The sequence below is a fragment of the Haemorhous mexicanus genome, chromosome 13 (assembly GCF_027477595.1).
Source record: "Haemorhous mexicanus isolate bHaeMex1 chromosome 13, bHaeMex1.pri, whole genome shotgun sequence".
Taxonomy (NCBI): Eukaryota; Metazoa; Chordata; class Aves; order Passeriformes; family Fringillidae; genus Haemorhous; species Haemorhous mexicanus.
The window spans coordinates 21,923,246-21,949,258 of NC_082353.1; the positions used below are offsets into that span (position 1 = coordinate 21,923,246).

At 48.6% G+C, this 26,013-nt stretch overlaps 1 protein-coding gene and 1 long non-coding RNA gene across 3 annotated transcripts; both read right to left on the minus strand.

Annotated features, from left to right (window-relative positions):
- Positions 1 to 456: 456 nt before the first annotated feature.
- Positions 457 to 18,912, minus strand: GOLM2 (golgi membrane protein 2). Of its 2 annotated transcripts, XM_059858795.1 has the most exons (10): positions 18,257 to 18,912; positions 12,526 to 12,580; positions 11,438 to 11,540; positions 10,317 to 10,407; positions 9,332 to 9,476; positions 9,026 to 9,106; positions 8,591 to 8,689; positions 7,817 to 7,990; positions 4,859 to 5,026; positions 457 to 1,666 (listed from the first exon to the last, which is right to left on the minus strand). In XM_059858795.1, exons 1-10 carry the CDS (start codon positions 18,581 to 18,583, stop codon positions 1,593 to 1,595), a joined length of 1,317 nt encoding a protein of 438 aa, XP_059714778.1. In that variant the 5' UTR covers positions 18,584 to 18,912; the 3' UTR covers positions 457 to 1,592. The 2 variants fall into 2 exon arrangements, with proteins under 2 accessions (XP_059714778.1, XP_059714779.1); XM_059858796.1 differs by lacking the exon at positions 4,859 to 5,026 and having other exon boundaries at positions 18,257 to 18,910.
- Positions 12,781 to 16,905, minus strand: LOC132333557 (uncharacterized). Its single transcript, XR_009488200.1, has 2 exons — positions 16,747 to 16,905; positions 12,781 to 16,494 (listed from the first exon to the last, which is right to left on the minus strand). It is a non-coding gene; the product is annotated as an uncharacterized LOC132333557 (long non-coding RNA).
- Positions 18,913 to 26,013: the final 7,101 nt, after the last annotated feature.

Sequence of the window (26,013 nt, forward strand, 5' to 3'; positions counted from 1 at the left end):
TGTCTTTCCTGAGCTGTGGAGCCCAGGATTGAACACAATACTCCGGGTGTGGCTGCACAAGGGCAAAGCAGAGTAATCAGACTCAGACAGAAAGAAGAAAAAAAGAGAAAACATGGAATGCATAAAAAGAAAAGGCAGAGGAGGAGGAACATGGAGCAACCCACCTGCAGCAAAGGAGCCCAAGAGGGATGGTCCTGTTGTTGGGCAGGGAAGGGAAAAGCAGCTGAAGCTGTGAGTCCAGAATGGTTTCATGTCAACATTTCAGAAGTAGCTCTCTATTTAGAAGTCTCCCCAGGCTGTGCCATGTGATGCTGCACTACTTTGGAGAATGTGGGGTTCAGCTGGAACCAGGACACAGCGCTGAGATGGAGTTCTACTTTTTAAATGCAGAAACTGGGGGATTTTTTTTGCCATTGACACTTGAAGTAACAATAAACTGTCTTAAACCCCATAACATAATTGTACGAGCATCGAACTTTATTTAAGAGGTTCACTGAGCTGGCAAAGGAGCAAACCTGACCCATTACTTCAGCCCAGCACCAGAGCACAGGGATGAGTTCAATCACCCTCACCAGGGCCACCAACCTGTGTCCACAGGAGCCCTTGGGGGAGCAGGGGGGACAATCCCCTTCATTCCCACCACTGCAGAGCAATGGAATCATCCCCATCAATTCTGAAAGTGAATACAGAATACAGAAAAGGGTCTGACTTACAGATTTGATGGAGAAAACCAAACCATGGAATGTGCTGGGTGTTCAGGATCAGGGCATCAAACTGGAAATGAACTGGAGTGGCTGGAGCTGGGATGGACACTCTGGGACACCACAGTGTGTTTACCTGGGCTAAGGCTGGTCCTTCAATCCAGGGGCTGACACAGCTGCTGGAGATGTGTCTCACTGACACACATACCCTCTTTAACACAAAGATTTCCTACAAGCTGCAATTATTTATATCACCTTTTAAATCGAGCTATTAGTTGCACAGCTTTTTCGGGATGTATCGAATTATTCAATTCCTACTAGAGATTTGCAGCTCTGGCTATGAGATGTGGTCTCTGTCCAGGAGCTCAGTGGGATGTGATGCTGGGTTGCACTGAGGAAGGAGCAGTTATTGAACCATTCAGTTCCCAGTCCTTCTGACATTCCATTCTCACTGCTGTACAAAACCCAGCGCTCGGGAGCAGCAGTTCTGCCACACAGGTTGGACTGTAGAAAAGGAGTTCTTGGCTGTACATGGCTTCCACAGTGGCTTTGTTACTTCAGGTACAAACTGTACAAGTTCTCTGGCTTACAAGTGTTCTAAGTGGCAGAAACAGTTCAGCCTGTGTTTATAGACTGGGTTTAAGTGTAGAGATTATTACAGGTAAGGACCAGGCTGAGTAACCAGCTCCATGTGACAGCAAAGATGTGGGTTTAATACAACCTGCAACAGTACAAATATGTACATATGTACAGAGGGGGTCCTCTCCTCCTGCTGCTGAGCACTCTCGGCACTTGATCCTCAGCTTCCCTGGAAGCAGGAAACACTGGAGTACAACAGGTCCAGTTTTGCAGCACCTCAGGTTCCTGGGTTGAGCTCTCTGTGACCAGGGCCTACAGGACCCCCTCGCTGAGGCGGGACTTGCTGTAGTCCCCCAGGTCATTCTGCAGGTCTCGCTCCTCATCATCTGCAATTACAGATTGCAATTAGATCACAATTAAAATGCTTGAATCAGATCTGATGTGGTATCGCTGAAAAAATAAGTACAGTTCCCAGGACATGCTGCTAAGGTCACAGCCCTGAGCTGGCCAGGGCTGTGATAGGATGTGTCCAGCCCAGCTGTGAGTGCTCCAGGAGGATCTCTGGCTGCAGGGCAGCCCCACCTCACAGACTGCCTGACTGCAGACACTGCAGCACTGTCACACCAGCTGCTGGGTTTGAGACTTCCTATCAAGCTTTCAAACTCCCCCACTAAAATCCAGCTCCTGCTCAAAGTCCCATGCCCGGAGATGACACCATTCACAGAGGGTGGGAACCTCAGGGACTAGCACAGGGAAGTCACTGGGACCCCTTCCTTAACAAGGGCCTCCTTCCCTCAAAAAGTGAAACACCCTACAACTTCCATTTGCTCCAACTAATAATCTTTTCCTGCACCTCAGAGCTATTCCTTTCTATCAGGAAAGACCCTTGTTCACAGCAAAGGAAATCCAAGTTGAGCTCCCCCAGCTCCACCTGGAGCTCTCCACACCTTCACACCCAGCACCCCAGGAGCCAGACAGGGGCCTGAGAGGCTGGCTGGAGTTCACCTGCATGACACAGGTTTGTTCTGTCAGAAAGTGCCACCACAGCACCTGGATGTCCTGGAGTTACCCCCCTCCACCATCCAGCCACGACGAACAGACATTTTAGAAGCTGCCACCTTCAAACATCCCCTTGCCCTTCCGCAGGTGCCTGAGGGGAGGAACCAGGCTGGGTGCTGTCCTGCCCCAAGGTACATCCCCCAAATTGGCTACTCCCCCTGGATAATTTCAATCTAAGCCTGCACATTCCTAGAGGCAAGAGAAACCATGTGGAGTCCAGTGGCTTTGTAGCACATGCCACAGGCTTTGTTCAGCCTGATGCAGACCTGGGTGATGTTCACCTGACAATTTTTAGACAGAAATTCTCATTCTTTTTAACCCTCCCTAAACAATTATAACCACCCTCCCTTCAACCCCCCATTCTGCCCTCTCCTGCCCTGCAGACATGTCAGTATAAAGCCTGAAGCAGCCACTTTTTCTGGAATATTGCTCCTGGAAGCTCTACCAGCCACACCCAAATCACAGCTCAAGCCATCACGACAAGTTATTAAGAAACAACAGAACAAAGCCTGGGAAATGTGGTTTGAGGTAGTAACACTTCTGCTCAGACCATCCCTTGGGAAGAAGCTTCCAGAAGTCACCCTTTAACCCTACGAGCTCTTAATCCAGTCTGTCTATACAGAGACAAAGAGGGGTTCATCTTCAGAAGGACCTTCCCCAAGTTCAAATTCCAAGCCACCAGAGCAGTGACCCTGCAGGGACCCCACCTGGAATGGAAACAATTTGATGGGGTCACTGTCAGTCAGAGCTCTGTTTTTTCAAAGACCACTCACACTGCAAGTTACACAAGCCCAGTCTCTGGGGTTGAACATTTTCCCACCACTTAGAGCTGTATCACAGCCACCCTTTCCCAAGTGGCACTGGGGAATGCTGCCCTTGTCACTGCAGCTGTTCATGGCACCCCTGCTGCCTGAGCCACCAGCTTCCACATCAAGACCCCACAGCCAGGTACTCACACTGAGGGGCAAGGAGAGCTCTGTGGGATGGGGACAGGGTGCTGCATCCCTGCACCGTGTGGCAGCCACCTACGGTCTGGCTCTGCTCCCAGGGAACAAGGGACAGGACAAGAGGAAATGGCCTCAGGCTGGGCCAGGCGAGGGTCAGGTTGGATATTGGGAGCATTTCTTCACAGCAAGGGCTGTCCAGAGCACCTACACTGAGCGAGGCAGAGGGCACCAGCCAGCACAGGCTCAGCTGCAGTTACAACCTCCACAGCTGCATCCTGAAGCCCAGGTAAGGAACCACTGCAGTGAGGAGCTGGGCAGGACCCACTGAGGGCTCAGGGACACACAGAAGACCCTGCACTCCCTGCCCACAGCAGCCCAGCACCATCAGGGGCATGGCTCCCTTGGCCCCAGCACAGACAGGAAAGTGCCATGGAAAGGGACATCTGCTACTGGACCAGGCTGCTGTGCATGCCCCTGTGCCTTTGTGCAGCTGCCAGCCCAGGGACCAGCCGCCAGAGGGGCAGGTGTGACACACAAACCCCCTGCGAGTCCTGAGCACGAGGGGCACACAACAGCCTGCAGCTGGAGCAGCAGGCACTGCAGTCCATTAATAAGTTAATCAATTGCCACAGGTTCTGGTCCATCCTATTCCTTCACTTGTGCACGAGTTTCAAACTGCCAGCCCAGCCCAGGCTGCTGACACTGCACTTAGCTGCATGCTCACACAGTCAGCTGCTTTCTACTGGCTCTGCCCATTCATTTTGCTTAGATGCCAGTTAAATACAGGGCCTGAAAAACCTCCAGCTAAAAACTTATTAACTTGTATAACTTATGAGGGTCAAAATCAGGGGGGCTGTACGATTTTTGTCCCATTTCCTATTCCCACACCCCCCTCTTTATTTTACACTTCCATTTAACTGGAAATACTCTCTATGTTTACCCAAGATTCTCACCCTACAGACAGGCAGGCCTATCCCAAACATCCCCCAACAGCTGGATGGAGAAGGCAGACAAGGCAGAGGCAAGCGAGGGAGGCGATGCAGGAGCTGCATGCAGGACAGGTATGGCCATGCACACACAGGTGTTAGGCAGCACTGGATCAGGAGCTCCAAGGTGGGTTAGCAGAACACCACAAGCCTGTTGAATCTGTGTATAATGCACAAAAGTGACACCTGGAATCACCACCTGAGGCCTCACTGCACACCAGCTCCAGGCAGGTGTGACAGAGCAGGAGTTGAACCACTTCATTCCTCTACTTGACAATTCAGGAATGTGAAGGCTCAAAGCCCTCCCAGCCAGGGGCCAGAGCTGGGGGTTTGGGTAAAACCATGTCTGGAATTTAGAGTCTTGCTTTTCCTAGCAGGAGCTATAGACAACTGCAGTAAGGTGCCAAAACCCTCTCTCTCAAGACTTGCATTGTTGCTGTCCCACAGAGAGTGAGACCAAATTTCAAGCTTGTTTGTTCTGTCTGAGCAATTTGTGATCAGCTAAACCAGAGAGGCTTTACACAAATTCAACAAGTAACTCAGCATGGATTTATCACAATGGGATGGAGGTAAGGCCCAAGCTCACCTTGGACGTCTTCTTCTCCACCATCACCATCCTCTTCCTCATTGTAAGCCAGCTCGGCCTGTTTGTCTGCCTCATACTCACCCACGTTCCCATCATCCCCATTATAATCTGCCAGTTTAGAACCCTGCTGTGGGTCCACAGGGGATTCATTCTCATCAAAGAACCGGCCTGTGGAGTAGGAGAGGAGTGAGTCAGCAGCAGAGAGGAAAGAAACAGGGAGATCCTACACGAGAGCAGATCGCAGGTGGAGGCAGTCAGGGTCTCTGGGAGATCCAGCTGGAGAGAAAGGGGGGAGAAGGGAGAGGGCTGGGGCAGGGGCTGAACAAGGCTCGTGGAGCACCTCAGTGCAGGTGACACCTCCGTGTCACCCTCGTGACCCCTGACTGTCCCACACTCCTCCCTCCACAGGAAGGGCTGAGTTGAGCGCCCAAACAGCTCCACCTCGGACTGCCCACAGGCACCAACACAAGACTCTTCAAAAAGCACAAGAGCATTCACTCTTGGAAGGGTCAGCAGCCACTTTTGCTGAGGCCTGGCATTTGGCACAGCCTGGAGCCAGCCAACGCTGCCCTGGTGCCTGGCAGTGCCTGCAGAGGGTGCCCTGCTGGCACGGGAGGGAGCCCAGCACAGGCCTGCCCTCACTGCTCGGCTTGGAAACTCCAGCTGGCTTACACTCTGCTTCCCTAGCAAGCTTCAACCCTTTCTAGAATGTCCAAATCCAGTATTTTCGTCTCCCAACAAAAAATGAAGAGTGGTTTCAGATCCTGAAAGAATGCACGAGAAAAACAGGAATCAGCTGGAAATACGGAATGAGCAGGCAATCACCCAGGCACACAGTGAGAGATTACTGGTGTGATGTCAGCTCAGAGCTGGTGTTTAATGGGATACAGGGAGATCTCCTCCAGCCCACTGCTGGAGGGAAGCAGCTCTGAGGCTGGAAGGCTGGCCTCAGAGCTGCTTTAATCCCATTTTTCCCATTTATACTGGCCTGGAAGGCTGCGTATAAATGGGAAAAATGGGATTAAAGTGTGACACAATTCTTACACACTGGGCACCAAGGCTGCCAGGGCAGGTGATGATTCCCAGCGCAAGCAGCTAATGGAGAAGTAAAACTGGAGAATGATTTCAACATCAGGATTTAAAATGGACAGATGTAGAAGTAAAATTATTCCCTAAAACAATGTGTCTGTAAAAAACAGGACAGAAGCAGTGTCATCCTGCTCCTCTGTATGGGGGAAAAGAAGCATCATCACACCTAGCACAGCTCAAACGTACAGGAACACCAGCTTCAGGCATTTTCATAAAACAAGCAAGAGAAACACCCACGATCTGTTTAGAAATCCAAAGTTCCATACATTATTCATTGCCTGTTCATGTCTAATGGAGCGATCCTGTTGGTATTTTTGACACTGCATTATATACAAAACCCAGGTAGGACAGTGGGATTTGCACATGTTAAACCCAAACTGAGCCATGGAAGACAAGGGCATGTAGCCAACTTCCAGCAAAACCAGCCCGTGGGTAGCCAGAGACACTGTGACAAACAAGCACTGAATGAATTGAAGTTGACAGAAGGACAGGTTGAAGTTGATGAAGAGATCCCAGGAAATGCAGCAGGCCCACAAAGGCTACAGACTGAGCTCAGGGGGCACAGTCAGTCTGGTGAGCCCATCCAGTGCCACCCCTGCCACGGGCAGGGACACCTCCCACTGTCCCAGGCTGCTCCAAGCCCCATCCAGCCTGGGTTTGGACACTTCCAGAGACCCAGGGGCAGATACAGCTGCTCTGGGAATTCTATCCCAGCCCCTCCCCACCCTCCCAGAGAACAATTCCTAATTCCCAGTATTCCATCCATCCCTGCCCTGTGGCAGTGGGAGCCATTCCCTGTGTCCTGTCCCTCCATCCCTGGTCCCAGTCCCTCTCCAGCTCCCCTGGAGCCCCTTTAGGCACCCTAAGGTCTCCCCAGGCTCTTCCCTCCTCCAGGCTGAACAGTCCCACTCTGCACCCTCTAGTTCACTGCCCTCAGTCACCAACACCAGCCAGGCACCTGCCCACGATGGGAGCTGCAGAGCTGTGCCACAGCTGGGCTCCTCCTTACCAGGGGTGAGTTTGTCACCAGTGGACCTCTCTGAACAGCCACTGACCATCAGGAGAGACCCTTACACAAACCTGGATTAGCTATTTCCTTCCATGATAAACTCTCTCCCTCACTGCACCGTTAAAACCTACAACAGGAGTTATTCCAAATATGAAGGAGCAAAGAGAAGAGACTAAGTGGGGACAATTCCTGACTCTCAAGTACCTCCTCAGAGCCTACAATGGAGACATTTCCTTCCCAGCTCCAACTACCCTCCCTCATATAATCCATGACCAGGGAAGAGAGACAATCCATTAACAAACCCAACCACTGAAATGAGAAGCCCTCACTCCAGAAGTTTCTTCCAGAAGCTGCTTTGATAATATAACAAGCCTTGCACACCTCAGGATACACAGAGTGGAAGCCAGGCCTGCCCAAATTCTGTGATAATTTGTAATATACTTGTCCCTGCTCCATCACAAAGTTCTGTAAGTGATATTAAAACAACCAAAGTTTTCTCAGTTTTGACTGAATTCCTACAATATTGTCCAAAAAGTGTAATGAAGTCAAGTAATAAAGTGAGTAACTCAGCATCCTGCATATATCAAAGTTCTGACTTAACCAATTTAACCGTGCAGTAATTTCCAAAAACATCCTTAACTCTGATAAGGAAATAATTTTTAAAAATAACTGAATGTACATGTGAAAAATAACCCATTAAAGCCTATCTTTTACCCATGAACACATTATATTCCTTCTCAGGCTCCCTCTCCAAAGCCACCCTCTGCAATGGTCCCTATTTTCCAGACAGGTAGTTACACAGATAAAAAATGAAGAGATTTTTTTAAATATATTGAAGTGTGTGATATTGGCCAACTTACTTTGCTTAATCTTCTGCAAGTCGCTAACTCGGCTCTTTGGGATTTTTATCTGGTCTGGCTCAGCCTCGTGCTCTTTCTGGGTTTCCCCATTTTCTTCAAAATTCAAGTGCTGGAGAGAATTTGGAGGGATCTGCTTGGCAATGTCAGCGTTTCCATCACTGTCACTGGGCAAACCTACAATGTTGAAATAGGAAGTTACACTCAGAATTTTAGCAGGACAGGATTGGAACAAGCCACCTGCAGGACAGGCATCACCTGATATTCTCTAACCTTAAAGTGACTTGATCAAACACAGAGTTAATTTTCTTTGGGTTTGTCTCTCTTCTAACTGCAATTCCTCCAAACCCTTTGAGTGCAGGACTTTAAGTTCTCTCATCCTAAACCTTCCCCATGTCACCCTCAAGTGAGCTGTTCCCAAGGACAGGAGGACACTGAGCAGGTGACAGGAACATCTGATTGTGGCTACCAAGAGATCAACAACCAACCCCTGAGGGGGTGGTGCAGCCCTAATTTGTACCCTAAGGAGGAACACGCATTTAAATTACTCTGTCAACTTGAAGCACTTATCTTTCAAATTTCTAACTCTAATTTAGCTGTGATTGGTCAAAAGGCTCAGAAATTATTGGTTTGGAGGGTACAAGAAGAGATGATACAATGGCAGCCCAAGTGCCTCAGCCAGGTAAAAAACACAGCCTTGGATCCTGCAGAAATTTATCCTTCGTTTTCCTCCTGTAACCAAAATATTGTCCCATCACCTGCTAACAGGAATTTTACCTGGTGCCAGGTTTGGAGCATGGGGCTGTTCAGTTGGAAGATTGATAACAGGCTGATGACCTTCACTTTTAGGAGCTGAAATAAATGGCCTCTTTAAAGCTAAAAGAGAACACAGGGACAAAAGCATTAACGTGAAACAAACACAGTATTTACCTGGTCTTGCTCTAACAATCCCGTAAACTTCTCTTTTTTTATAATTTCCTTAATGAAAACACAAAAGGTAAGATTTCAGGAGGGGCATTATCCAAACCATTCCATTTTGAGATTTCAAACCTCTAAGGCACAGTAGAAATGATCTGATTTTACACCCCACTTGAATTTTATTACCACAGAGAGCTTTTAAGTCTGCACTCACTGTGTACCACATGGTGTTCACACACAACATCTACATCACCAAGACCCAAATGTGAAAGAATGAAGAGTATTTCTCCTAACCAGTGGGAGTATCTTCAGCTTTAGCAGGGTCATTATCTTCTATTTCAGGCATGCCTGCATCTCCTCCTGGTTTGATTTTCTCTGCAAGACAAGAAAAGGAGATTCTGCCTCACTAACCCTTCAGTGTAAACTGTGAATTTCCCTCTTGTGGAAGGCTCTAATTTAGAACAATCACTGCAGCTAATCAATGTACCTGAGCCAAACAATTCCTTTTTCTGCTTCAGAGAAATGCGCAGTCTGGAGGCTGGCAAAGGATGCAACCCAACTGGCCCATTCTCTATCACAAATGCCCAAAAAAGGAAATACCTTTGCCATTTGCACCATGTTCTGAAGGCTCCTCATTCTTCACTATGTCTTTATCTTCCATCTCTGCAACGGCCCCAGGTATTGCCTGGTCACCATTGCTGGGGCTGACTGCAGTGTCTTTACTAGACTGAACTTTTTGTGTGGCCTGTTAGAAAACATAAGGAGACAACATTAAACACTTCCCTGGAAATTGCAAAATAAGCATCCTCAAATTCAAGATTACTTTGGGTCAGCAAAACTGCATTTATGAATTCAGTGATCACCAAAGCAAAGAACAGAGCACTCTATGCACAAAGCTGGACCCTGGAAACACAACCAGACAGAAAATGTTCAGCACAGCTGCAGGACATTTCTAGTGCCATTCAGAGGTGTTAAGCACAACAAAAACAGGTTAAGGTAAGCCTTAAGCCTCAGGTCAAAGCCTTGAAACAATTCTAGACTGTAAGAGAAGATGTGACAAACTTGCTCTCAGTCTGCCCTATTATTTGATATGTTTATAAATGAAGTAAGGAAACAAAATTTTAAGCATCTGTTTGCAGGAAAGAGGCCCAAATTCTGCTGGCAGCCTGCTTGATGTAATCACACCCTTGACACCATTCCAGTACCATCACAATTTGCATCACATTAGCACCTCAGGCCTCGGCAGAGCTCAGGCTCCCTCTGCAGAAACCTGGGTAAGGCTGTGAGAACACAGATCCCACCCTGGAGAGCTGAACAGAGATATCCATGTTACAGGCAACAACTGAAATCCTCAGCAATGACATCATGGAGCAAGGCTGGAGCACAGCAAAGAATTTGGCCTCAGCTTTGAGCTCAGTCCACTGGGTGAGACAACAGGCAGATTTCTTACACTAACACCCACTTAGGGCTGCTCAGGGGGATCCTGAACACAAAGTTAGGGAAGAAATGTCCCAGGCCTCCACATCTCTGAGGCAAACAGCAGGTTTGGGCTCTTCTCATTCAAGACAAACTTTTTTGGCATTACCTTTTGCTCCCGAGCAATTTGGTCCATTAATTTCTTGATGTTCTCTTCGTGCTGCAGTCTCATTTCCTTGATCTGCTGCCCACACTGCAGGCTTGAGGAGAAACACACCATTAGTTACACTTCATTTGTTGGATCTGCTCTCCCACAAATAAAATAAGAGGAAAAATATGAAGTGGCACAAAAAGCCAAACCTAAGCTATAACTAGAATAGTCTGTCCAAGAAGCCTGGTCCTGGCATGTATATGGAGTGGGAATGGACTGAATACAGTAAGAAAGCAGAGCTGGAAAAAAAATAGGCACAGAGCCGAGAAAACAGTAAAATAAAGAGAATGGCCTTGAATATACTTCCTCCAGAAGCTGGAATGCAACCAAAAGGTCAAGCTGCACAGTTAATCGGTCCACAAATATTAATTCCACTGGGAAAGCAACGTGTCTCTCCTGGCTGTCAACAGAGAAGGTGCATGAGTGCCACTATCAGTTACTGCTCCCAACTCAAGTAACACCATCTGAATACACATCCAGCTGCCTCAACTGCCCCAGCTAGCCTCAACATCAGCCCAATCACCAAAACTCCCATGTCCCACAAACTCTCAGCATACCACAGAACTTTATGTACGTAGAAGTTTCAAACACTTTCTCAAGAGTTAAGTCTTCCTCACTCTTCAAAGCAGGAGTATTTGCTCTCCCCGTTCCTCTATCATCAACTGAAAGGGCTGAAGTCAATTTAAAATTTCATTCTACACAAGATGCTTTCAGCTTCAGCTGAAACAAATGAAACTACACTGCTAGAAAGGCAGCAATTAACAACGCTGGTGACACAGGACTTGTCCTTTAGACTCCTTCATGAACTAAATCTCCATGTTATAAAAAATACATTGACTTAAAAATGCAGAACGATTCCACTAAGTCAAGATTCTCCTTAGCTCCTATCTCACGCTGGGGGAAGGACAACAACATCACAAAGAACTTGAAAGTCAAACAGTCAGCTCAGGTGCATTGCCAAGTGAGCACACTCCTGTTTGATGATTAGCAGACACGAGATTAATTAGCAGTTTTTAGTAAATACAGGTCCCCCTCACACACACACCAGCCTGCAGCTCCCAACACTCCTGAGGACATACCTGTCATACTCCAGCCTCCTTGTCAGGTACGTGTTGTTCTTCTTGTACTCGTGCAGCTGATCTTCCTGGCGGATGAACTCCTGCCGTAACTCTGCCAGTTGCTCTGGGCCAAAAGAGAAAAACCAACATGAATACAGAAAGATAAGAAAAAATGCCCCATGGCCGATACAATTTCCAATATTGCTAAGTAAGAAATTGCTCAAGTTCCACGTCTAGACATACTTTAAAGATTCTTAAACCAATCTGAAGAAGATGCCACTTTACTCACGTATGCCAGATGGCAGCATGAATTAGAGACACATTCTTCTGATACAATGCCAATCTCCCAAAGTATTTCTGCACCTCTGCATTCAGAAACCTTGCACAAGGCTATTATACTTATCTGCTGGAAATGTCCATAATATCCTGAATGGCTCTATCACTCTGAGTAACACGGAAGTGCTGCCAGGTTGCTCCAGCCAGGATGCTCAAACACTGTTTGTGGCAGTGAGTGTACAAAAGGAGGCACCTTTCTGCTACCCGTAAAGCCAACACGGATTTCCTGTCTTCACAACTGCTCTAGAAGCCCTCCCTGCTCCTCAGGCTAGGAATAATGAAGCTCCCTACTATTTTAAGCTGCAGCTACATGGATACAGGCAGAGCCCATGTGTGTTGTGTGCAGGCATGTTCAGATCTGATCACGTTCTGGCTCACTGTGAAGTGCTCTGAATACAGCAACACCCCAGGCATTGTAATCATGTCTGTACAGAACTGCAGAGATGTGTCCTGGACCTTTTTCTAATCCAGCATAACCACCACAGTGTTTCTGATCAAACTCTACTAAACTGTGTGTCTGGCCATGGAAGTGATTCTACTGTCTTGTAACTCAGCAGTGCCAGAACACACATCCTTTCTGCAGCAAAGAGAGAGCCAGCTCTGCACTTACCCACACCAGGTAACAAACACAATGAGATTTTGCATTATGAGAAATGTGAAATTATGAGTTCCAGCATCACCAGATCCTTCATTTATACTGCATTCAGCAGCACCTGGGCAGTTAAAATGCACAGCTTCAGCCTGCCAAACGAGTTTGGCCATGAATCCCTCACCCTTTAGCCGATGTATGTCTGCCATCTGATACGAGATGTTGTTCTGCAGCTTCATCTGGAAGGAAGAAAAGGCTGGATAAATACAGGTGACCAGCAGGTTGGGGAAGGTTTGGGCTGTGAAGATTCAGGTGTGTCTGTTTGCTTGGTGAAGCAACGTACGGACAGGATTATCAGAGTGACGTGCACAAAGTTCCTGTAAATCTAAGAAATGTGTATTTAGGGAGTGTAAGTGACATCACCAAACCAAACACTGTGTTCAGGCTTTGCTAACAAAGGCTTAACTTTTAATTCCAGAACATATTTATATCAAAAAAAACTAGATTGCCTTGACTAAAATAAACATGCTGTATCCTGATATTGCAAGAGGGACAGTAAACAGCCAATGTCAAAGCACAGGTGGATAAAAATAAATACAGCATCAACAGCAAAACCAATTGTTACCTAAGATATATGATCTAATAGAATTGTTATATTTAAATAGATCTTTTATGTGTTGCTATCTAACACCCTAACACACATTTTATTTTGAGAGAGAATCTCACACCAGTAAACAACAACAGCTTTTAATCTGGCATTTTTAGTAAGGAAAAAAATAGTTACAATAAGTAAGAAATGCACGTACACAAAGCCCTGAAGTAAAGATGCTTTGTCTGTCATTACATAAAGACAAAAACCAGCAGGAATGAAGAGAAAGATTAATGTGTGGAATATTCTGAGAAAGCAGGTAAAAATCCCTGCCTGCCCTCAGGCACCTCAGGTGCTGTGGCTGTTTTTGTTGCAATTCCACAGTGATACAAAGGGTAACTGCAGGAAGGTGCTGAGCAGGGCTGTCAGGCGTGGGTGACAAGGTCAGCATCACCTCTGCGAACAGCACACTGCAGTGCCAGCCCAGCCACTTGGCCAGGACATGGTGGGACATACATGGGGACACACCTGGACACAGGGCCTGTTTCAGTTCCCCCCACAGTCCCTGAGGTGTCTGTGTCAGTCACCTCCGTTTCCTGTCAAAAAACCCCAAAACACATCTGCCCTGTCTTTAGGACTTCCCTACACCTGAGCCTTCCCTTTTATCAAATTCTTCATTATTTAAATATATTTCCCATTGTGGTTTTGTTATAGCAAAAGCACTCTGAGGCTGATCCCTTTGTCCAGTGTGGGTATGATCAGGCATTCCTGCCTTGGCCCCTCCAGCCATGCAGGAACTGCAGAGATGGTGCTTTCCTGCAGCACAGTGCACATGGAACATCCCACAGCTCTGGGCACACAGCAGAGGCTCCTTGGGCAGCAGAGCTTTTGTGCCAGCCTGCAGCATCCTGGCTGTCCCTGCCAGCAGGGCACTGCAGGACCCTGCCTCACCCCTTGAGCACACACAAATCCTGACCCATGTACAAAACCAAAGTCAAGAGGGTTCTAGGGCCTGGAGAGACACCACCACGGTTCCCACATATGACAGGACACAGCACTGCTTCACAAGGCTTTTCCCAAAAAAAGAAAGGAAGCAGAACTGTAAAATTCTAGGGACACAGCTGAAAAAAACAGTAAAATAAGCAAAATGGCCTTGAATATATTTCCTCCAAACCCTGGAATATAACTGAAAAGTCCAGCTCCACAGTTAATCTGTCAGCATTTATTAATTCCACCAGGAAGGTGATCTTTAGGTAACCTGAGCCCTCTGACCACAGTGCTCTGAAAGAGGGACAAAATTACTCCCCAAAGGGACACTCAAGGATCCTCCTGGCATGTCAGAGCCACGTTTGTCTCATGCTCTGCCCACTGAGGCATTCAAGGCCCCCTCACAGGATGCACACAGCAACATCTCATCAGGGCCGGCCTGGGTGGGACCTGTAGAGCTTCACTTCAAATGCACAACTGGCCCTGCAGTGGGGACACACAGGGAAGCAGAAGACACAAGTCACCACCAAGCCTCTCCCTGCACTGGGCACCCATCGTGTCAGCTCCCCCTCCAACAGGGGACAGGGGAGCAGGTACACCCAGTGATCTGTTGTGTGAACAAACAAGTATCTCCCGCTTTTGCAAAACTACAGGCAATAATCATAATTTCCTGTATTCCACTCTAAGCCAGTTGTTCCCCAGAACCCAACAAATCTACAAACAAAGGAGGTCCTGGGAAGTAGCGGGGTCTGTTTTCAGGCCCTCGTCTATGAGAATTCCTCACACACAAACCCTTCCCACTGGCTCTGGCTGATCCCATAACCATGTGCCTGGCTGGGGGAGGGCTGCTGTCTGTGAGCAGGAGCTGCCTGGGAATGTGCAGCACTTTTATCACACAATCTTTCCTTTTGGTGATTTTGAGTTTCAGAGAGAAGTGACAGAATTTATATCCAAACCAGCTCAGCTGACAGCAAATGTCCCTCATCTGAAGGACAGAAAAGGAGGAAGCTTTTTTATGATTCATGGGATCTGTTCCACCTACACATGCAAAGCCCACAATCCATGAGCCATGGCGCAGGTCCAGCTCTTCCCGGGTCCCATCCTCCTTTGGTCTAGACCTACTTGTATTGCTGAGCTCTCAGGGGCTCCTCAGGGCCTTTCCAAGCACTTGGGATGGAGAAAATAAGCCCTCTGCAGCCCAATGAGCCCTGCACAGGAAAAAAACCCATCAGAAATCCTATGCATGGTCATGTGGCAACCCTCCAGTGAATCCTGAGTTGTGAATCTTGCCATGTAACAACTCCACATCGCTGCTGTCAAGCTACAGCTTTGCAAACTGGGGAGTTACCAAGTTTTGGCAACAAAGAACAGACCCAGCTGCTGCTGGGGATGTTTGACTAAACAGCTCATCCCAAGCACTTCTGGGCAGCAGGTAAGGGCAGGGCAGTGCTGCACACCTGGCACAGCCAGCAGCAGGTAGGGAATGAGAGGTGCTCCGTGCAGGCTGGGCGCCTGGCACCTGGAAGCTCTCCACCAGGGACTGCTGCCAGTCCCACGTGTCACTGTCACTGTCACAGCTAACGGATGCGCTAAGCTATGGAAAAACCCCAAACCCACCGGCATGCTGCCAAAAACCCATGGAATACCCAGGGAGCTGGTGCTACCTGTGCATGCAGCACCTGCCCAAACTCCACAGTAGGCATTACCCCTGCCTGCCCCTCACAGGGCACTTCAAAAGAGACCTCCTTGCTTGTTCCAGCTCCAACAGACCCTCAGGAGCTCACCACAGGAGGGGAGAATTCCCAAGAATTTATGTTTTCCTGCTTCTTTTTAAACACAAGACACTGGGTCACACTCCCATATTTGCTCCCAAAAGCAAACATCACCCTGGTGCAGTGATAGGCTCGTTCACAAGCAGGGGACAGAGGGAGAGCCAGAGGTTTGGCCTTGACTCCAGAAATCCCTGAGCCAAGAGCAGGCTGCTGCAGAAACTGGGGTTGCCTCAGCACTGGGAAAGGCACTTGATTTATGTGACCACAAGGCAAAGAACCTCAGCTGAGGACAAAGGAGCACAAAGCACAACTGACACCAAGACTCTTCAAATGAGTTTTCCTTAAAATAAGCCTGAATTTGTTGTGATCACTTGATACCAATGCTGGGGTTTTATTTCAGCTCCTGCATTTCACAAACGGACTAAGATCACAGGTAGTGAGCAGTTTGGTCAGACAGACTTGCCAAAATCTTTTTTGAGAAGAAAAACATTATTATTTTTGGTCAGACACTTTATATCTACTACTGTTTCCCTGTGACAGACTTTCATTCTCTAAAACAAAGCTTTACTCACTACTCTTACAGAAGCAGTAGTCCTTAAAAAAAGTAATTTAAAGGGTTTTAGGAAAAAAATAAACATTGTTGCCTCTGAGAAAAGACAGTGACTTACATGGGAGGAAAAAAGGCCAGCAGCTGGTTTTTGATAAAATCTTGCTCTTCTGGCCTCTTAGGGCACTCTGAACATTTTGAACACAAGAGAGAGAATATTCAAAAGCTACGAGCTCACACGGCCTTAACTGGCAGCTTCTGGAACAAAGGAGGAAGACTCACAGCACACACCGCAGGGAATTAACACTAAATTTAATTTGGCAGGTTTACTGGGCAGGTTTCTCTTGCTGCCCTCTGGCTCTGCCCTGTGCAGGGTCACAGTCAGAGAGTCCAAAGCCCAGGCAGACCCCAGGGAACAGCAGAGGGGTGGGCAGGCAGGGGCAGCCAGCAGCAGCTGGTCGTGCCCCGTGGCTCCAGTAACCAGTGCAGCACCTTCCAGCTCAGACCTACCTCTCCTCTCCTGGTGTCCTACGGGAACACACCACAGATTTCCAAAACACCAGTTCCTTGCATTAAAAGCACCCCTTGTCATGCAGCCCAGTAACTGATCCCAGAATCCCTGAGGCTGGAAAAGCCCTCCTAGACCATCCAGCCCAACTTGTGGCCGATCCCCACCTTGTCACCGCCCAGAGCGCTGAGTGCCACATTCAGGAATTCCCTGGACACCTCCAGGGATGGGGACTCCAAACCTCCCTGGGCAGTTCCAGTGCCTGACCACCCCTTCCAGGAAGAAATCCTTCCTGAACTGTGCCTGACAGCTACCTGAATCCTGCCAGGGGAGTTTTACACCCACAGGCAGTGACACTAACACACCAAACAAGCTGACTGCCCTTTTGCAGACAGAAGGGGAAGTATCTTGGCTAAACCCCAACTGCTTTAGAATCACTGAATCACTGAGGCTGGAAAACACCTTTAGGATCATGGAGTCCATGTCATATCCAACTGGAATTTTCGCTGCAATCTAAGGAAAAATAAAATTTAAAAATATGTTTGCTGAACAGCCAAAGGGCTTAGCTTTAATGGCTCAGTAGGAAACATTAATACAAACTTAATCAGTTTAAGGGAGTCTAACTCTGGAATGTGATGTGCTCATATTCGGCTTTTCCTGTGACAACTCAATGCATTTTCTGAGGCTGCACATCCCATGTGCAATAAGAAAGGGCCAGAAAAACAAACCTAGCCAGCAATAACCCTGGAGAGTGTGACATTTCCATAAATCCCACTGTGAGAACAGTGTTCAATGAGCAGAGAGATGACCTGCATGCAAATACACCCCACACACCCCCTGAGCAGGACTTGTGTGTTGAGTCCCGTGAACTTCCCAGTTCAGGACGGTTATGAAAGCACAACAGTGAAAGTTGAACCATTCACTCATCTTCCACAACAAAAGAAATCCCCAGGCCACCTCCACTGAAAGGGCCAGCTGAATTTTCAATGAGCTTGGCTTCTCCAAGCCAAGGAAAATGACATGTTAGTCAGCAGCAGGGTTGTTCAGCTTTTTTTTTTCCCTCAAGTACACGCTGGCAGCATAAAAATCAGAGTGTGCTGTACCAGGCATTCCAAGAGGCAAGCTCGGGTGCTACTGAACACCACACTGGTTTCATTTCCCTTGAAACTGTAGTTTTTGTGTCTGGTTTCTTGAATGATCACAAAAGATCAAATATTCTCAGCAGAGACAGAAAGCTAAAAAACAATAAGTAAATTTGAAACAGCCGTCTGGAAATGAGCGCTCTAGAGATTTTCATTGTTCACAGGACATCTCCAGCTCTTTTTGGGGACGTTTTCAGAAAACAGAGAGCGCTGCAGCTGTCCCAGCAGCACCAAACCTGAGCCTCGGGGCCTCGGTTCACTCCCGAGCTGCAGAGGCGGCGGGGACACCTTGGGCAGGCGAGGACGGACAGTGCCCCGGGCTGAGCCGCCCCGCAGGGCACCGGGACCCCCAGCCGCCCCCTGCCCTTACCTTGCCGTCCTCGCACCTCTTCACCTGGCCGTCCCTGGCCTGCAGCTGGCTGCTCAGGTGGCTGTAGTCCGCCTCCTTCTGCTCCAGCTGCTTCCTGTGCGAGTCCACCTTGCCCAGCAGGTCCGAGTTGCGCCGCTCCAGGCGGCCCCGCGCCACCTCGGTGCGCTGGGCCTGGCTCTGCAGCTCGGCCAGCTCCTCCCGCAGCAGGGCCTGCCGCGACGCCGCGTTCCAGCAGTGGAAGGCGAGCACGGCGATCACGGCCAGCAGCGCCACGAGCACCAGCGAGGGCAGGCGGCCGCCCCGGCGGTTCGCCCCGAACCCCACCATGGGGCAGGCCGCGGGCGGGGGCTTCTGGAGCGGGGAAGGCGCTCAGGCCCTGAGCGTGCGGTGGGATGTGAGGGGAAGGGGGTATCCTGAGCGGGGGAGGAGGGAATGATCGGGGGGGAACTGGGGGGTCCGCGGGGAGGGGGGTGAGGTGGGGGGGCTGAAGAAGGGAAGAGGCCCTGAGGGCAGCGGGCTAGGGGAGCTGGGAGAGAACGGCGAGAGGGAAGAGCCCGAGGGGAGCGCGCGGTGGCCAGCAGGGCTGTGCCGGTGCCGGTCCCAGCCGAGCCGCCGCCGGGCCGTACGGGACCGACCGGCCGAGCCGCCACCGCGGCGCCCCGCCCGGCGCCCGCCCCCTGCGGCTCTCGCGAGAGGAGCCCGCGGAGCGCTCGCGAGAGCGGGGCTCCGCCTGCCCTGAGGTGGTGTGTGCCGCGCGGCGTGGCTGGGCGGGCTGCGCGGCCGGGTCACGTTAAAGGACATTAAAAACCTGCTGGTGTTACACTGTGCCGTGCGTGGGGAAGCTCTTCACAGTCACAGCCCCAATGTCCAACCTGGCCTTGGGCACTGCCAGCGATCCAGGGACAGCCACAGCTGCTCTGGGCACCCTCTGCCAGGGCCTCCCCACCCTCCCCGGGAACAATCCCTGCCCAACATCCCACCCGTCCCCGCCCTCCGGCAGTGGAAAGCCTTTTCTGTTTTGTCCTGGCCCTCCAGGTTCTTGTCCCCAGTCCCTCTCTAGGTCTCCCGGAGCCCCTTTAGGCCCTGGAAGGGGCTCTGAGGTCTCCGGACCCTTCTGCAGATGAGCACCCCCGGCTCTCCCAGCCTGGCTCCAGGGCAGGGCACGCTGCGGCAGGAACCTCACGGGCTTCTCGGCCCCACATGAGAGGTGTTTCCTGAGGGAACTAAGCCTGTCCCCGGGCTGAAGTGAGGGGCTGGATCATTCGTTTTATAAGACACACTCAGATAACGCATGTACTCCTGAGCAGATTCCCTCACACCCCGTTAATGTCACGGTGCCGCTGGTTCTCACAGGGGAAAACGGGACACAGAGCTGGGCTGGAACATGGAACGAGCTCTGGCCGTGGCTGCAGCCGCTCCCTCTGTGTGAGGGGAGAGAGATCCCAGCAAAGTCAGGGCTCCGTGTGAGGGGAGAGAGATCCCAGCAAAGTCAGGGCTCGGTGTGAGGGGAGAGAGATCCCAGCAAAGTCAGGGCTCGGTGAGAGGGGAGAGAGATCCCAGCAAAGTCAGGGCTTCATGTGAGGGGAGAGAGATCCCAGCAAAGTCAGGGCTCCATGTGAGGGGAGAGAGATCCCAGCAAAGTCAGGGCTCGGTGTGAGGGGAGAGAGATCCCAGCAAAGTCAGGGTTCGGTGTGAGGGGAGAGAGATCCCAGCAAAGTCAGGGCTCGGTGAGAGGGGAGAGAGATCCCAGCAAAGTCAGGGCTCGGTGAGAGGGGAGAGAGATCCCAGCCAAGTCAGGACTCCATGTGTGGGGAGAGCGATCCCAGCAAAGTCAGGTGTGCAGGTGCTCACCCACACACAGACTTTGGGCTGGGCTTTGCGCCCTGTGATGGGATTTAGTAACAGTTCTGCACTGCTGTGACCAAGCACCTCGGGCGGCACAGGGTCACAGTGAGCATCTGGGCACAATCCCAGTACCTCCAGCTGCAGATGGTGTGGGGAGCGTGTGGGAGAAACAGGAGGGCATCAGTTTTTCTCCTAAAAGGAGCAAAGAGAACAATATTTAAGAAATAAAGTATAAAATACCTTCCTGAGACACAGCATACATTGTGCAGAATTGTCAGCTGTGACAATGGTGTCACAGCTTTCTCCTTCCCACCTGATTCCATACTTTACATACCAATATTTGCACTTTGGCAATTTAATTGCTGCTACGCTGATGGCCCATTAATTTGCCAGCCTACTCTCTGCAGATGGCAGTGCAGATTCACATTCCAAATCCAGCGTTGCAGATTTTTCCCCCTTGTGAAGCTGAAGGGTTCCAGGGTTTAAGTCTGCCCTGTTCAGCTTGTTCCTTCTGGCTGCACTTACTCTGTGCCAGCCTGACCACTGCGAGCCAGGAAATTTTTGTATAAATAATGGAAATACAATATAAATGTGACAGAGTTGAGCTCAGAACTATACCTGGGTTTATTTTGTTTAATCTGGACCTGGGTTTCACGCACTGGTTTTGTACTAACCTGTAAGACTCAGCTCAAAAATCTCTCCACGTAGTGCTCGGTGGTGCTGGCCCCTCTCCTGTTTCAGCTCTTCCTGTTGGAATTTGTTTGATTTCCCAGCTCCTCAGAGTTCATGGTCAGAACTTGCCCCTGCACAATTTTTTGTGGCTTCCTTTGCATATCTGGGAACTGAGGCAATACCACAGAGTTTTCTTTTTCCAGTTAATTTGCCATTTAATTTCATCTGTGTTCCACGCCCTGTGATTCTGTCCTAGTGTGTTCTTTTCCTGGCTGGAAAGGTGTTCCTGCTGCCTCTCCCTGGCTGTAATCTTACACTGTGTGTTGGAATGATGTATCCCACGGCATGTTGAGCTCAGCCTCTGACAAGATCTTGGCTGATCCTTGGCTGCTCTGCCCACGACCTGCTGTGAATGGGGAGATCACTCCCCAGGGCACTGGAGGTGTTTCATCCTGAAACAGGGCAAGCACAAGAACTAAGCCTTAATCCCTGTACTTATCATGGAGAAAGTGAAGGATCCAAAAAAGACAATTTATTTGGTGCTGTATCAAAACCTTCCAGATCTTTCCATGCATCTTTTCCATTTGTCTGCCACTAACCAGATAATTATACACAAAGGTTATTTAACAAAATAGTAATAAACCAGCAAACTCTTACATCCACTAATGTAATCAAGAAGAAGAAACCCAGCCAGGATTTATGGACTTTTTTCCTACATCACAGAGAAGAAAAACTGATGTAATTGAATGACTTTTCTGTTAGCATTACCAGGGTGTCATAAAAATGTGCAGAAGTTTGATAATATAAAATTACAGTGGTTCTGGAAGGTGTTAACATTTTCCAAGGAAGAATGCTCAGGACTGGTAGTGTTGCAGAGGCGTGTAAGCAGCAGCATGAGAGCCCTTATCAGCAGAGAAAACACACAAAAGAGCCTCAAAAACTGCTGCTTCAACCCTTCTACTGTTACTGCCTAGGACAAGGCATCTTCCTGGCTTGGTTTTGCTGATGAAATCCATCACATACATTTGATTTTCTTCTTCCCTTCAGACATTACACTTTGCAAAGGAATTGCTGATTATTCTGATTATTTGCTTCCTTTTTTTTTTTTTTGTTCCTTTTTTCCTGCTGTGAGGTTGGAAAGTTTAGGAGCTCCACATGTGGTATTTTTAGAACCAGTGCTGTATTGTTACTGCCGTGGCACTTTTATCAGTTAAAGCAATAAAAAATCTGAGGTGTTGTTCCAGCCAAGTATTTTGATTCCTTCAGAATCCAGAGCAGATTTTTAAATGAAAGCTAAGTTTAGCCATATTTATTTTTTTGTGCATAATTTAACTCAAAGATAAGAAGACAGTCTGATTTAATAATCTATTCAGCAGTACAGAAAATTGGTGATTTTAAAAGCCTCTGATTAAAGATTCTAGGATTCTGTTTCCTTCCACAGTAGCAGAATAAACCTTTTTTTAAAATCCATTACAAGTGTGTGGTTTTTTTACAAACATTCTGAACACAGAACTCAAATTATCCCAGACTTTTAGCATATCCTTAAAAACTGATTAACATACTCCATCTGTTAGTATGCCAAGCAACTGTCCAAATGAGCAGCATTTCCATGGAGATTTGTAAAACTCCAGTTAAAGTAGGAAAACAGCTCTAGCAGGGGGACAGCATTGGAGGGGTTTTATTGGGGTGTGGTTGTTGCACTGCTGGGTGAGGTTGATGCTCAAAGTGCTGTTGTTCTGCAAGGTGTCCAGGACCTCCCCACCCCAGAGCTGTGTCTGTGAACACTTTGGGTGCTCACTTGCCCAAAGAAAGGTGAAAATGATTCCATTTCAGCACATTCAATGAGTACCTACAAGTGGCCCTCAGTGCTCTGAGGGCATCTCTCTCCCGTCTCTAATAAAGTGTAACTTGGGCTGCAGAAGCCAGGTAAGGCCTGTTGACTTCTCAGGAAAGTGTTTGCTGTATCTCTGAAATGTTTGCCATCTCTGAAGATGGCACTTGAGCAGCTGGAGAAGGACTTGAATGGAATCAGAGCTGGGGTTTGGAGCTGAAATGGGGTTGTGTTTATTTACAGGCACCTGAGGTTTGGAAATCTTTGTGAGAATAAGTGCTTTGGAGTGAGGTATCAGAATCAATCTCCTGGAACATGTTGCTTTATGAAAACAAACCCAGGAACATCTGGGATTGGCTCACCAAATGGCAGCCCAAAGAGCAGACCTATATCCAGGGAATTGTGATTGGCTTGAAGCTGCATCCCAGGCCGGGAGCAGGGAGCACATCTGTTCCTAGGAAGCAGCTGGGGAGGCTCAGTGCAGTCTGGCATTTTGGAAAAAGGTGCTTTCTCTCAATAGTATTCCACAGAAGGAGGTTTGTTTTCATTTTTAGTAGCAGTTCCGAGGGACTGGTGGAATTCCTGTAACAGCAAATGACATTTCCAGCAAGGATAAAGCCACAGCTGCTGGCAGGAGCTCCCATAGGTTATTGTGGATAATCACTGAAAAGGCAAAGCATTGATTTTGGAGTGATTCTTGCAGGGAAGTGTCTGTGAGGGAATGAAGAGTGAATGGTGTTCTGGGAATGGTTTTGTCTGAGATCCAGAGAGGAGCTGACAGCTCAGGGCTCACGGAGCTCCTGGGGATGCAAACCAGGCTGGGAATGCCCAGAGTGGGCGTGGGGGATCAAAATTCCCCTGTTCCCTCCAGCAGGAGTGGCTGCAGGAAGGGGAAGGCATTGCTGTGGATTTCCCTGGGAAGGGATGAGCTGCAGAGGAGCAAACTGCAGCCAGGTCCTCACAGCAGCTGCTGAAGAAGCTGGGGAGCAGGAAGTGGGGCAAAAAGAAGAATACCCCTGGAGATGAGGTAGCCATGGCCTCAGAGAGGGGCAGGAAGCTTGTGGTGATTCCCTGCTCCTAGAAGCAAAGGTTATGTGTGCTGGGAAGGAGCTCAGCCAGAGTGCAGACAAGTGTTTTAACACAGCGAGTTGAGGTTCTGTTGTCTCATGTTGTGGTTTCACAAAACATCCACCTCAATTACTGTTGCTTTGTTGCTGGGGAGCACAAGCAGAGGAGGAAAATAATAATTTAAATTTAACTCTGCTAAATATACATGAGATTTCCTGGGACAAAGAAAAGACTTCTGTAGCTTGAGGGGGTGTTGCTGTGCCAGATTTCAGAGGCTCTACTACAGCCAATAACATTCTTGGAACAGCTTAGTTGGAAGCATTTTTATAACATTTTTTGAGGCAACACAAATACAGCCATTGCCTCCAGGAGTGTATGGGATTGCTCTGGAAGTCACACCAAGTGTATCTGTGTGGTGCTGATTGTTACTGGGTTTATTTGGGGGAATTAGAGAGAGTCCAGGATGATACAATTTGTAGATCATGCCCTTGAAATGTAAAGAAAATGTTTAAAAATGTATGTCTGGCCTCACTTTCCTCAGATGTTTATGGCCACAGTATGGACATTTAAATACTCCAAGGGCAGGGGCTCTGTGTTTTCACTCTCCCCAGGACAATGAAGCCCTTCCTCAACCCTTGTTGCTGAAACTGCCTTGTAATAAAGACTCCAGCTGCCACATGATGCCAGTTACAGTAGATCTAAGTTAACTACATTTCATGGGTCAAACAGGTAGTAGACAATTCTCCAATAAACATGCCTTATTAAAAAAATTTGTCTGGTGCATGTTATTCTTCTGAAGCACTTTCTGATAAATGGGAATTGGTTGCACAAAATGTTTTTTTAAAAACCTTAATTTGATAATGTGAGTGCGGTTAAAATAATTTATTTCTGAACTGGTAGGGATGGTGGCAGTTTTATGTTGCTGCCTATTCTAAATTTGATAACAGCTTGAGGCCAAGATTTTAAGGCATTTAAGCATCCCCAGCTCCATCAGGGAATTTTCTGCTCCATCCACTGAAAACCCCAACAGTTTTGCCATAATGTGTGAGGGTTCATGTGCAGTGTCACAGGACAAAATCTCACCTTGTCCTGGTTGTGCTCTGGATTCACAGCTGGGAACTGATGTTTTTGTTTTAATAATTGAATATCCCTGAACTCACATTAAAGTAACAAAGCTCATCATACTGAGGGACTCTGCTCCTTGGGGGTGAAATGTTTCCACAAGGAGGGGGTGGATATTTGGGGGGTCAGAGCTCAGGCCAGTGGGACTGGCTGGGAAAAGCACTTCACCCAGTCAGCCTTTCCTCCTGGGAGAGGTGCTTCATTGCTGAGTCCTTGGGAAGCCTGCAGGAGACAAGAATATTCTGAATTGTACAGCCTAAACCTCTTGTCAAGCTGGAGCGAGGTTTGCCTGGCCCCCTCCCCACGTTCCTGTCCCCGGGGGCCCCAGGCTGCACCCAGGGCAGTTTGACCAGGAGCTGGGAGAGGATTTTTCACTCTGGCTGCTGAGCACTGCTCTGACCTACACCGGCTGCTTCCTGCAGAGATGATGTGGGGCTGGATCTGGGGATCCTTGCGGTCCCTTCCACGTCAGGATATCCTGTGATTCCATGATCCAAGGCCAGGGTGCCCGTGCCATGCCCCAGCCGGGCATCCCAGCACTAGATGGTGCCAGGCACCTCCATGCCATGGTGAGGAATGGCAGATCCAATTGCGCGGGCACTGGAGCGAGGCAGAGCCATAAAACTCTGCTGCAAACAATGTTCATCAATTATGGCATAAGTACTGGGCTACGATAAAATCAGCAATTAAGGCCAAATGCTTATTAAGGATTGAGAGATTCAATGAGAGCTCACTGGGCCGTGAGCAGCGGTGCTGGAGCCCAGCTGATTCTTCTGCTTTTCCCAGCTCACACACAAATGGCAGCTGCTGTTTACCGCTTGCTCCGGGAGACAATTGGGAATGGCAATTCCACAGGAAGAGCTCTAAAAGGCCGAGTGATTTGTTGCAAGCAGGTGATGATGATTTCTGTATGTGAGTGCAGGAATCCGCTGTCTCAATAGCCCAATTCCTTGTGCTATTTGTGCCTGCTGGTTAGGTCACAGTTATGATTCCTGGCCTTTTGTATTTTATCCTGTAGACTAAGAAAGCCACAAATTGAGCATCAGAAATAGTTGGTGTGTGTGTCAAACCCTGACATGAGTTTGGAGCATGCTTTTGTATTCCCAAGTATATTTTAAGAAGAAAAAAAAGAAAACAAATTATTATTGCAACACCTGGATTGAGAATCACTTTTTATCATACTTGGGAATCTCCTGTAGTTTTTTCTGCCTTCAGAGTA